The sequence below is a fragment of the Dipodomys merriami genome, unplaced genomic scaffold, assembly GCF_024711535.1.
Source record: "Dipodomys merriami isolate MVZ:Mamm:240054 unplaced genomic scaffold, mDipMer1.0.p SCAF_4, whole genome shotgun sequence".
NCBI lineage: Eukaryota > Metazoa > Chordata > Mammalia > Rodentia > Heteromyidae > Dipodomys > Dipodomys merriami.
Window position 1 is genome coordinate 31,336,821 of NW_027205603.1, and position 13,910 is coordinate 31,350,730.

At 36.5% G+C, this 13,910-nt stretch overlaps 1 protein-coding gene across 1 annotated transcript in view; it reads right to left on the reverse strand.

Annotated features, from left to right (window-relative positions):
- Window positions 1-1,315: 1,315 nt before the first annotated feature.
- The window catches only part of Bpnt2 (3'(2'), 5'-bisphosphate nucleotidase 2), a 30,466-nt gene continuing 17,871 nt past the window's right edge, over window positions 1,316-13,910 (reverse strand). Inside the window, exons 4-5 of the mRNA XM_069990761.1 lie at window positions 7,526-7,687; window positions 1,316-5,780 (exon numbers count right to left, since the gene is read on the reverse strand). Of these exons, the coding sequence (XP_069846862.1) occupies window positions 5,509-5,780; window positions 7,526-7,687 (434 nt within the window). The 3' untranslated portion in view covers window positions 1,316-5,508. The remainder of the gene's footprint in view (window positions 5,781-7,525; window positions 7,688-13,910) is intronic.

Sequence of the window (13,910 nt, forward strand, 5' to 3'; positions counted from 1 at the left end):
TAACAAATGTATATATAAAAGTGGTGTGAGAAATAAGGTCCAAAAACCTGCTCTAAAGCCATAGAGTTCATTTCCTAGTGAAGGCTGAAATTGGACCCGTTTAACTTAAGTGTTGGCAAGTGCCAGAGCATGCTAAAAAATAAATAAAAACTGGAAAGGCATGTCTACCCAACCGGAGAGGTTCTAATTCCTCTGTGGCTTTAAATATGCAAAAGGAAAGTTTTTTTTTTAATGTTGACCTATTTTAAGAAATGGGTTGGGGCTGGGAAGGTGGCTCAGTGGTAGAGTGCTTGCCTTGCATGCATGAGGCCCTGGGTTTGATTCCTCAGCACCACATAAGCAAAAAGAAAGCTGGAAGTGGCACTGTGGCTCAAGTGGTAGAGCTCAGGGACAGCACCCAGGCCCAAAGTTCAGGCCCCGCGACAGACAGATGAGAGGGAGAGAGAGAGAGAGAAACGGGTTAACAGGAAGGATGGGTAAGTTCTAGAAAGCAAAGCTTGAAAAGGATGAAACACAATTTCATAATTTCAGGGAAGGCCCTGGCTGGGTGTATATGCATTCGTCTCAGGGCCACCCTGTCAGAAAGAAGGCAGTCCTGGCAATGCAAAACACGGTCTCTTTTGTGAGACTACCTTCATAATAATAACAATAATACCTATTGAGCTGTGGCTACTGAGAGCAGCCAATTAATGTTACCTCTTTACCACTGCACAAATGAAGGTTACAATAGTTGATCTGGGAAGAGAGAAAACCTTTTATAGGTTAATTCAGCTCATGACTTAATATGCCTTTTTTGCTATACCAAGAAAAAAAAAGTAAAAACTAGAGGGACAAATCATTTCTGAAGAAAAATACACTATTTGTATTACACCTTAAAAAGAATTTTAATGGAACACACTACTAATAAAACATCACAGTTTTTGCTTTTGTAATTTACACCAATGACATTAATTCTAATACTTTAGAGAACTCTTACACAGTATATAACAAGTTGTTTTAATTTTACCATCATCTGTAACTTTAAAGTTTGGCTTGAACTATTTCAAAGAAAACCATTTAAAGTTCAGTTCTCCACAAAATTGATCAATTTAAAAAGAAAAAAAAAAAAGCTTTGCCAATGGAAAGCTGGAGTGTATGTACCTTCCAGCCTCCAAAGACATAACATTAATTTAACCAGCACCTAGTAAAACCAAAGCCTCCTTCCAAAGGACAGATTGATTCTTCCTCACTCATAGCATCAACATCTTCTTCTTAGGAACTGTTTTGCTATGGCATGTACACACACACACACACACACACACACACACACACACACACACACACACACACACACACACACACACACACACACACACACACACACACACACACACACGCACGCACACACACACACACCAATAAACTGACATGCTACATGAATATAGCTGTTTCTTTAATCAAAATGAAGCCAGAAGACTAGGGGAAGACATAAATTAGCACACTGAATGATTTACTTGAAAGTAAAATTTGTAAAAATGTCATCCATCCTGGTTTCATATTAATTTAAAAATCAAGATGAGTATCATTTCAGACTTATATACATCAAGATGCCAGTTCTTATAAAAATGTTTAGTTGTAAATGTTAAGATTATGCAAAAATAATTTCATATCAGTTTTAATTTAAATGAATTTCCCATAACTCTAATATTAAAAACATTAAAGGAACTTAAATTTTAATGGCAAAAGTTCCTATTTTCCCCATCTATTAAAATAAGGTTCTGTTTTCCCTTATTAACATACAATGCCCTATTATTAAGGCACAACTTTTTAAAAAGTGAAATCACAGATTAGGTTTATTTTATACACAGTTCTTGCTGTAGATTATAATTAAATATATCATAAACTCAATCTATAAAATAAAAGTGAATGTACTGAGAAGCAACTGATATTGAGCTACAATAGGCCAAGTGCAGCTAGAATCTTCCCAACAAACCTTGCTTTAACCAGTCAGGCTGTTTCAGGAAGGCAGTCTCCAAGGTGTTTACCAGGAAAAGTTGAGTACTTTTTCTGGAGTGGCGAGGGACCCTACACTTAGGCCTGGCTATCAGAGACAGTTGTTGCCCTCAAAGTCTGAGTGAAACCCAATTTTTGAATTTAGCATGGGAGACAAGGGCAGACCCCAGGCACCAGGACAAAAGCTTGCCCTGCATATCCCCTCAGCTGCTCTCCCCACACCTCCACCTCCACCCTCCCTCCACCTTCCTTTCCACTGTCTTCTTACCCATGACCTCATTCTACATCCTCTGACACAATCTACAAAATGCTTAAGAGAATATCCAGCAAACAGGAAGAATTTGCACAACTGTTACTTAGAACATAAAAATTATGTTGCTACTTCATTGTACATTATACATAATTTATCTCAATTTTACCAATTTAAAATTAAGAAATATTACAATTGGGGGAAGAGGACAATCACAAACCAAAGATAATTATGATCACTTAGTAGGATCTTGTAACCTCAACTGAAATGGGGGTTACAAGTATGAAAAGAACACAGAAAGCAGGCTTACTTATTCAAAATTACATTTTCTATGTTTATATCCTCAAGATGGCTGGCAAGAAATGCTCTGTAAAGACTTTAGTACTGGATTAAACTTGTCAATGTAAAGGTTTCTGTAATTAAAGGTCATTTTTCTGTCTTTCTATGGAGTTTGAAACATATGCACTTCCCTTCCTCATGGAAATTGCAGCACAGCCTCAGTTTTATAGTATGATTTCAGCAAGCAATCTTGAGAAGGGGGTACATCAAAAAACTATGAGTGAGCTGAGCACTGGTGGCTCATGCCCGTAATCCTAGCTATTCAAGAGGCTGTAGGATTGTAGTTAGAAGTCATCCTGAACAGAGAAGTCCTTGAGACTCTGTATCTGGCAAAAGCCACACTAGAGGTGTGGTTCAAGTAGTACAGTGCCAGCCAGCCAGCCAGCCAAGCAAGCAAGCCAAACAGGCACAAGGCCTTGAGTTCCAACTTGGGTACCAGCAACCCCCTCAAAATAAAAATTGGGGAAGGGGATAAAGTACTATCTGGTATACTGGTGAATAAGGAAAAGCAGAAATAAAGGAAAAGAACAGGCAAAGGAGGCATATACATGGTAGAGATGAAGAGGGAAAAAATGACAGAACACTAAATTACTGATGTCCCTGCTTCTATTAAATGTAACACATAAAACGCAGCTTTAAGGGAAAATTACCTTCCAAATAAGGGCAAAGATGAAGGAAAAGGAAGGCAGAAGCTGGGCAACGAATGTCACCAAAAGTCAGTTGGATTTATCTTGCTGTGTTTTAGAAATACTTTTCTGCAATTCTAGAAGATATTACACTCTTGTGAAAGTGTTTTACAGGTAAGTGCTGGCACAATAATGTCTTATAAATAAGTATAAATACTGTTTCTTGTAATGTATCAATGGCTCTTAAAAATAAAGATTTTAAAAATGAGCTTTCTATAAAAAGTACTTAAAATCTTAGTAACTAGACTATACCCCCCAAAATTATAAAAATAACGTATTCAACTCTTAGCCAATCTTAATTTTTACACACAGCACATTTCATAACTGTACATATCCTTGGCTATGCACATTACTGAACTAAAATTAAACTGGAGCAATCATGCTTGCTAATATGAACTACTTTTACTTCAATTAAATCACAAAGATTCTATGTAATATTTTTTAAACTACGGTTAAATTCCACTTCCTATTTGCCAGTTTTATTTCCTTAACTTTGACATACCACAATTTAAAAAAAAATAAATGCCAAAACTCTGGAAACAGCATTTGCCTTTGCCATTCCTAAAGAAAAAAAAATCCTGTCCTATTGTATTACGAAGTAAAAATGATGAACTGTCTGACATTCTTTTCAAAATTTTCAAGTCCAGTGTAAGTTATCAAATGTTCCACCCATTAAACTTGGAATTTTCACTGAACAAAGGCCTACCTAATATATTTGTTACTAGTGTAAGATATTGAGTGGAAACATTTGTAACATCTTAGATTGAGTTCTAATGAGGAACTAAGGACTTTAAACAACATGCAAACCTAAATATGCACACTCTACCAGGCTAGGATGTACATTCTTTGGTCAATTTTACCTTCACCTGGGAAAATAGAAAGCAAGCTGATTTCAATTTTGTTTGAGGGGGAAAAAAAGCAAGCATGAGAAATCAGTGTTATGGCCTATAAGGCATTGAAGATATATGAAATAACAGTTTCAATTGTTTTCATTAGTTTTCTAGGTATCATAGTGAGAGAAGCATACTTTCAAATAAAAGAAAGTTCAAAAAGCAAATCTTCCAGTGTTTTTGCTAACCAACAGGAAAACTGAATAGGAAATTTAAAAAAATTTTAATTTCATTTTACTAATTTGAAGGGAATCTACAGAGTATCTCAAAAGTCACTACTGTGAGAGTTTGGTTAGGCTAGGTACATCTACTAGCAGTACTTATTTATAGTGAAAGCAACCATAGCCAAAGCAGACTGTCTTTATAATCCTGGAAAAGTTTCTAAAATTTTATATTAAAATAAAGTTCCTGAAAATGAATGAAAACTATGTCAATTCATGTAATGTCAAGTGATTTTTCAGTTATAACAGAATTATTTACTTTCTTGCAATGCCTTATGGGGTTAATTTTATTCCTAAATGTAGTGTTAAATCTGAAACCTAAAACTCAAGACTAAATGCTGGTCAGGAGGGATGGAAACATGCATCTTCCACAGAGAAATGCAAATCTACAATACAATGACAGAAATGTTGAACCCATAGGTAAAACAATTTCCTTTATCAGAACAGAATACACACACACACACACACACACACACACACACACACACACACACACACACACACACACACACACACACACACCACATACACACATCAATTATAATGCAAACCATCATGTGTATATTTTCTACTGGCTGGTGAACCTGTTAAAACTTCAGAGAAAAAAATGTGGACTTTTCTATTTTAATCCATAGAAACAGTAGATGAATAGAGCACATGTTGCATATTAATGAATGTGAAGCTTCTTGTGCTTTCCATCAGAAGTAAAAATCCTGTTACTTTATTTTCAAGTTACATCAAACATCTACACAAAATCAATCCTTCCTTCAACCCAATTTGTATATGAAAATATTAACAAATAATGAAGATTCATGATGTGTGAAAATGGTGGCTCATAATGTAGACTCAGCTATAGATTTTAATTCACAAATATATATGCGCCTTGTGTATGACAACTGTACGAAAATAGTCTCAAAAATAAAGACAATACTTGAGACACGAAGCAACCCACTTTCCCTGACTTTGTATCCTATTATAGGGAAAATAAGTCTCCGATGCTTCATAAATACTTAAAAAAGTTCAGGATGGCCTTTAACCATGCATAGTCTCTACCAACCCTCTGACACTTTGAGCAGTTCAGGCTGACCATTTCAGCTCTGGGGATACTGCCCCCCTGTAGTTAGTTATACTTATTTATGTCCTGTCTTTTCTAGATCTGGCAGTTTTCGGACCAGAGCCTGATGGTTCATTCTGATGCTAGCGAGGAGGCCCCCTTCGATGCCGTCAGAGCCTATGTAACTGATTTCTTCACCATTCAATGTAGTCATATGCCCCCCAAGGGCTTTTAAGATGGCATTGCCAGCACATATATCCCACTTTTTGATGTATGTCACATGGATATATAGGTCAGCTTTTTCTTGACTTTTATCAGGCACATCCAAGAGTGCTAAAACTTTATAACCTAAAAAGATAGAACAGAATTTAAGTGGTTACTCAAAAGATACAAAGGAAGGAGCACATATTTTTCATTTAGTACACTATTGAAAAGGACAGGGAATGTAGAGTCTAAAATTATGTCTAAATAAAAATATTTTTACATGTTAAGAGAACAGAAATAAACTCAATGGAGCAAGCTCATTAAACTAGTCTGCAGTGTAACTAAATGTCAATGGTTTTTAAATTTTAAACCTTTGTGGTTCTTTATGGAAGGACAAATATAGTACGTGCTATTTTCTCTGAAATGACATATTACATTAAAGGTAAACACCTATTACTTAAAACACCTGAGTAGGCCTGACAAAAAAGAGGCCAAGAACTGACATTACCACTTTTAAGTCCTTTCTGTAATAAGGGAGTACTTAGGTAATGAAAGTTCAGACGAAACTGGGTCTAAAATCTAGTTTATTTTATCCTTACTGGGTATTCTGGATGCAGATAATGAAAAGTTAGTAAGCATCACTTCTTCTTGATTATTGTGCTATAAAGATATTCCAACACAATGTTTTCTGACCAATAATGTGTTATTTACCTGAATTAATTAAGCTAACAGTTAACTTCACCACATAAAGAGCAGTCATGATCAAAGCCATCAAATTGCCCCTTGAGCCAAATCTACATTATGGTCTGTTTTTGTACATATCTCACTATGTATTTTTTTTACTATTTTGATAAGGTTTAGTATTTTGAAAACGCTTCAAAAAAACGAATTAAAAATACCCAAGAGACTATATATGACAGAGGCTGACCTCTGATCTATCATCAAGAAATACAAGAATATAGTAGACTGAGTGAACTGCCAAATACTTGACTCTTTCTCATCCTACAGGTTCAAAGACTGAAGACGTTAGGGCTCTTAGAAGTGAGTCAGAGCCGGGCGCCAGTGGCTCATGCCTGTAATCCTAGCTACTCAGGAGTCTGAGATCTGAGGATTGCAGTTCAAGTCAGCCCAGGCAGGAAAGTCCATGAGACGCTTATCTCCCATAAACCACTAGAAAACCAGAAGTGGCACTGTGGCTCAAGCGGTAAAGCGCTCGCCTTGAGATGAAGAGCACAGGGACAGTGCCCAAGCCCAGAGTTCAAGCCCCACAACCTACAAAAGAAAAAAAAAAAAAAAAAAAGAAGTGGGCTGGGAAGGTGGCTCAATGGTAGAGCACTTGCCTTGCATGCATGAGGCCCTGGGTTCGATTTCTCAGCACCACATAAGCAAAAAGAAAAAAGCCGGAAGTGGCGCTGTGGTTCAAGTGGTAGAGTGCTAGCCTTGAGCTGAAGAGCTGAGGGACAGCGCCCAGGCCCAGAGTTCAGGCCCCACGACCGGACCCACACCCCACCCCCCCAAAAAAGAAGTGAGTCAGAATAGCTCTTCTAATAACAGACAGATAACACTGAGCATCCTCCTGCCATAGAAAGCACCCTTGATCTTCCCTCATCTTCCTGACATCATCAATTAACAGAACAATTCTTCTGAGGTTAGAGCGTAAAAAAAGCAACAGCTAAACATTGATGGGAATTTACATTGCAGTAATTGAGGAAGAGAAATAACTGGTGTGTTTGTTTCTCTCTAGCAAGGCCAATGCCAATGAAACTACCCTAGAGGAAGTAGGAAACTGAGAGTCAACACTGCTCATTCCTTCTGCCTTCTGTCAGTCTCCTGACAGATTTGTGAAGTCTAGAAAATTTCTCTGAAATCACACAGAACAAAAAGCATACCAGCACCACCAGCTGGGATGATTGTAGTCTGGTTTCCGAATGTCTGAAGAGCAACTTGTTTGACCATCCCAGAATGGGAACGGGATACGATGATTCGTGGGATCTTCTCATTGTAGGAAGAACGTGCTTTCACATTTGAACCACCATCTACCATTGCCCAAGCTGAAAAGCAAATGGGAACAAAAAGCAAATATTCACTCATTAATAGCACTGAAGATTTTAACTTTCAACCCATTATCCTCAATCCACTTACGTATTATACATATTACTCTATACACTATGCTCTTTGGAGGGACTGAAAAAAAAGTCACTCTATACATTTTTTTTCCAGAGAATTTTTATATTTTTTAAGTACGAAAGTTGTTTATTTATGTATTCATTTATTTATGTTTGTGCTATTCCTGGGGCTTGAATTCAGGACCTAGACAGTGTCCCTTGGCTTTTGTACTCAAGGCTAGTGCTCTACCACAGCTCTACTTCTGGCTTTTCTGATGGTTAGTTGGAGATAGGAGTTTCATACTTTCCTGCCCAGGCTGGTTTTGAATCATGATCCTCAGATCGCAGTTTCATGAGTAGCTAAGATTACAGGAGTGAACTACTAAAACCTGGCTGAAAGTTTATTTTTAACAGCAAAGCAGCATGGCCTTTCATTAAGGGGACTGAAGTTTGAGGCCAGTCTGGGCAACAAGATTCCATCTCAACCAATAATCTCGGTGTAGAGTAGACAACTTCCATCCAGCTACATCAACGTATAAATAGAAGGACCTTAGTCTAGGCAAAAGCAGAAGGCCCTATCTAACAAGTAACTTAAGCAAAAACAGGTGGGGAGATAGCTCAAGTAGAGAATACCTGGCGTGGCAAGCACAAGGTCCTAAGCTCAAACCTTCAGTACCACCCACCCCCCAAAAGGTCAGTCATATATTAAGACAAAGCTTTAAAAAGGAGGGAAAGTGTACTCAGGCAGTCAGAGAAAATGGCTATTATTTGACTTGAGAACGGCTGTGTTTCAGAGCTCCCCTGGGGTACCAGCTAAGCCTCTTCTGGGACTGCACCACAACCCAACTTCTCCCTACTCTATGAAGTTCTTTTTCTCCTTTATAAAAATTTGATCCCAACCACCTCCTACTAAATATCCTGCTTGCTGATGCCAACTCAAAGTCTTATTCTAGGGAAGCCTTGCCTATAATGTAAGCATAACTTCCTTGGATATTTCAAATTTTAAGGCATATTTTTCTCCTATAAGTATTTCCACTTCTAATGTATTCATGATTTCATTTATTTACATATTGATTAGCTTTCCTACGTGGCTTTATAAACAGAAAATAGTTAAAGAAGTATGCTAGTTAGGTTCACCTGTCTGTTTTGTCAAGAAGTATAAAAAAGAAAACAAGTTAGATTTCAAACCAGAACAGAATTTTAAAGGGGTGAAGGTGGAGACCCCAGATATAGCTTGGTAAGTTTTTCTTGGTTTGGAAATGTTTCTCACTAACTATTAAACTATGGAAGAGAGCAACCTTACTCAGAATTAAGATCATTGTCCTAGCATTCACTCACTGTATGGTAAAATATAGTCCACCATGGCTAGCAACAAAAGCAGCTGCATCATTAACTTACTCCTGGCTGCAGAAAAAAAAAAAAAAAAAATTGACAGTCTTGGTTTCTAAATTCCTTAAGGATGATAGCAGCCTCTTAGCTCTTTTCCTGTCACCTTCTAAAAACCATACACAGCCACAAAGAAAGCAGATATAAATACCAATAGTCTGCACATAGATAGTAAGTAGGACAACACTGAAAGTCACAAACACAAATATATGAACTAGCAAGAAAATGACTGCGGAGTCAGCAGAGAGCTGGATATGACCATGCTGCGGGAATTACAGCAGGAGCTTCACAGAGATGCTAAGAGGCTACAGACTTTTAGTGGTGGTAGAATTCAGAAAAAAGGGCTAGGATTCCTTTTGAGAAGAAAAGGCCTATTTAAATTGGAAACTAGTGAAAGCAGGCCTACAATTTGACTTAACAAAGCACTGTGAAGAAAAGGCCTGGAGAAGACACAGAGCCAGAATATAATCCTGAGAACGCTGTAGGGAAGGGGAGGGATGACCATAAAAGACATCTTTGGTGAAGAAATTATTGCTAAAGAAAGGCTTCAAGAAAAGACCTCCTGGGGTTGGGAAGGTGATTTGTTCAGTGGTAGAGTAAACTGCCTTGCATACATGAGGCTCTGGGTTAGATTCCTCAGCATCACATAAGCAGAAAAAAAGCCAGAAATGGTGCTATGGCTCAAGTGGTAACCTTGAGCTGAAGAGTGAGGGACAGTGCCCAGTCCCAAAGTTCAGATCCCACAACCGACCAAAAGAAAAAAAAACCCACGAAGAAAAGACTTCCTGAAACATTAAACACACAAAACAAAAATTGATAATAAAGCCTTCCCTATACTAACAGAAAAGCAAGCTCCTAATCTGAGAATGATCAAACTCCCAATTAGCCATTATTTGCTCATCAGTCCCACAGTATCTGGCCCAAACTTTGAAAAAGAAATATGAAACTGCATATGTGTATTTGTGTGTACATGTGTATATGAAGATACACATATATACAAACAATGCAGATTATAACTTTTCAAGCTTCTTGAAAATTTCATAAAAGAGAGGAAAAGTATTTAACAACCTAAGCGGAAACAAAAGCAAGCAACAGATGAAAGAAATACCAATTAAAAAAATAAAAGTAATGATTCAGAAAAGTTGGGCAGACAATAAAAAGATGTGAAATGAAGTCATGTCACATAGGAAACAACAAACAAAAAAGGGACAAAATCATTGCAGACCTATCAGTAAATCACAAAATGCACAGAAAACAGAATTGTTCAAAAGTTTAGCAAACAACTGGAAACCCAAAAGTAATTTAACCAATTAAGTAGATAAAATGAACTCCAGGGAAAGGGACAGAGAAGGATATTAGTAAAAGTCAACACTGAGTATCTAAAGATGGATAAATTGGTACAAGAAATCTGTCTAAATGATTTAAGAAAATGTACTTAAAATAGCTAAGGTCCTAAAAATCTCTATTGATAAGCATACTGAATAGCTTGGAATCTACACAGAGTACTGATTCTGAAACATCAGTTAAATCTTAGATTTTTAGAAATAAAGTTCTTTTGTATGTAGTCCAAGCAAAAAGATTAAGCCACTTACAAAGGAAAGAAAATAAGAGTATAATGAGTCTTTTAGTCAGTGAGATTCAACTCATAAAGATCCACATTCAGTTCAAGAGTTTCTACATGCTTTAGTCAAGAAAAAAAAAGTGCATAATGAATTGAATAGAGTTCTACTAAAATCCTGGACAATCTGGGACTGTCAGAATATGATCTCATTTGTAACTAGGGTCCTTGCAAATGTAATTGTTTAAGGTGATGCTGAATTAGGATTGGCCCTAAATCCAAAGATTGATGGTTTTAAGGAGAGGAGACAGAGAAGATAACTAGATGAAAACAGGCAGGGTAAAGTGGTACAGCTTGTTACAAAGCCTAGGAATGGCAAGACTATCTATAGCCACCATAAAGCAGGTTGGCTATTCCTCCTAAGCCTGCAGAAGTATAGTCCTGTTGTCTTGTTTTTTTTCTTAATATCAACTTATGGTCTCTGGAACTTCCAGAGTAAGTTTCTATTGTTTTACACCACTCAACTTGTTATTGAAGCTCCCTGATGCTACTATAAGTAGTCAAACTTTCAAATAGCAATGCTATGGAAAATGGTTTTTACAGTGTACTTTTCAATTAATACTGCACTCATGGGCCAGCTCTTCTGAAGTAATTTGTGAAGAGCACCTAACCAAGAGATGATTGTAAAACTCTTCATAAATGCATTGTTAGCTAGCCTAGCATGAATATGACAATCTAAAAGTACACCAAAGAATAAGAGAATGAAAATAAAGGTGTGTAAATGTACTCTCACAGCTGACTACAGAGTTGAAGGGTATCAGTTAAATGTGATTGGCTGGATAGCAGAGTTTAAAGTAACCAGCCAAACACATACAAGAAGTAAAAAAATTCAATTCTTTCACAAATGTTCAACCATTTTCACAAAGAGTGAACTTATAATACTCTACCGCTAGAGGTCAGCATTGTGTAAATGGATAAAAACAGCATATCTGTTGACACTAGAGATAAAAATCTAGGTAAAAATTTTCGAATTCAGTGATGTTAAATCCTATATAAATGTTAAATCCTATTAAGAAAAAAACCTATATAAGGGTGTCCCTTATGGAACACGTATTTTTTAAAGAATAATAGATGCTTAAACATAAATGACTACTAGGAAGTAACAGTGGAAAGGTTAGAATGCGTTGTTTTGTTTTTAGAATGCATTTATTTACGAGCAAGATATGCTTTAAAAAAAGCACAGCAAGAAATAAAAAAATGGTTGGTATTTTCGACAATGTAATTTATTTTTAATAGCTACATATTTCTACTGAGTGAATGTACAATTACTTAAGTATTTACATATTACTTCTCTAAAATATTATTCAAGTATTTCTTGTTTCTAGGGATTTCAAACTCAAGGAATTATAATCAGGTGATAAGAATATTTTTGTGGTGCTGAAGATGAAGCCCAGAGTCCCAGACTATGTGGTAAGAATTTTAATCAACTCTATTATAACTGTTGCCAGCAATCTGTAGTTCTCATTATAGCCAAGAATAGCTAAATATGATAAATACTGAATACTTTATTCAGTATTACTACCCTGCCAAGATCAACAGTAACATTCCCAACAAAAGCCACAGAGTAAACCTTCCTCCAGGAATGGGAGGTCAGAGGTCCATAGGTACCTATGAAGTTTGGATTCTTTCAGCAAACCTGATGACTGGCATGTGCTATTATGCTTCAGCACATTGGACTTGTAAGCTGTATCATACAAGAATGTGGCATTCTATTGTTAGTTCATAAAGACACTTATCTGTTCTTGTTAGACTTTTGGCTTATTTGGGTAAGCCTTTGGCAAATGAAGCCTGTGCAATGAAGGTTTGAAAATGGCCACTTATCTCTATTCTTTCCCCTAAAATAGATAGGGAAACCAAAATCCAAAATGTAAATCTATTTGCTTATCTAGTATCACTTTCTTCCTTGTTTCCTTTATTGAGGTTCCAATTTTCTTTGTGAAATCAGCTCTGCTTCTAGCTAAGGGTAATATTTGACATTCATTCAATGAAACAGAGCAGAGATTTAATGAATAGAGCTTAATGTTATCTTTCTCTAACACAAACATTATTCAGGATTGTTCCTCTTGTTTCCCCTTCTTGAGGAAAAGAACCAGGAAAGGGCAGACTTACCTTGTGAGTATACAAATAACAAAAAAACCTACTGAAGAAAAAAAAAAAGCAACGAGAGGAGTTGTTTCTTATCTGTGGTTTTGGTCCTCCTGTTAGGTGAGAAAACGCCCTTATTTGTTGAGCCACTGTAATCAGATTTATGTGCAATGCCATCTGACATGGGTTAGTATCAAAAGAATGGTTTCAAAGACTCAAACTCTGTGCTTAACAAATATAAACTTGTTTGTTTTTAAGAGTCATGAAAACCTCCATTTTATATCCCTTCCAGTTATTTTTAGACTATAAAATGTTTTTCAATTTACTTTTATAAACTATAAAAATACTAAATAGCTTGGCATCAGGAGTTCACACCTATAATTGTAGCTACTCAGGAGGCTGAGATTTGAGAATTGCAGCCAGGCTGGACAGGAAAGCCTGTGAAACTCTTACCTCCAAGAAACTATCAAAAAAAAAAAAAAAAAAAAAAAAAAAAGCCAGAAGTGGAGCTGTTCCTCAAGTGAGAAAGCATTAGCCATGCACAAAAAAAGCCCAGCAACAATAGCCAGGTCCTGAGTTAAAGCTCCAGGACTGGCCAATAAGAAGAAAGAAGAAAGAAGAGGAAGAGAAGGAGGAAGAGAAGGCAAAGAGGACAAAGAAGGAAAACGAGAAGGAAGAGAAGGAGGAAGCAGCAGCAGCAGTTGCTGCTGCAGCCTAAGTAATTGCTACTAATCAAGTGTTAGTTCTTCCAGAAATATTTTGATCTACATGGTTTTCATAAAAGGTTAAAACCATTTTCTTATCTATAACATATAAAAAATGAAGTCTTTCTTTATCATGTACTTATCAAAAAGTTCAAATAAAATAACATTAATTACAAATTGTTATTAAACAATTGTTAAGGCTTATATAGTCAAAACAAATATATATGTAATGATCTATTACTGATTTGCATAAAATTCCTGGCATTGCCTCTGTCATTAATTTAACTGAATGCTCTGAAGGAATGTATTAAATTTGAGTCTATTTCCTGTGTACTAAGTACACAGTGTAAGTTGTACTTGATAGCCATTTCTTCAT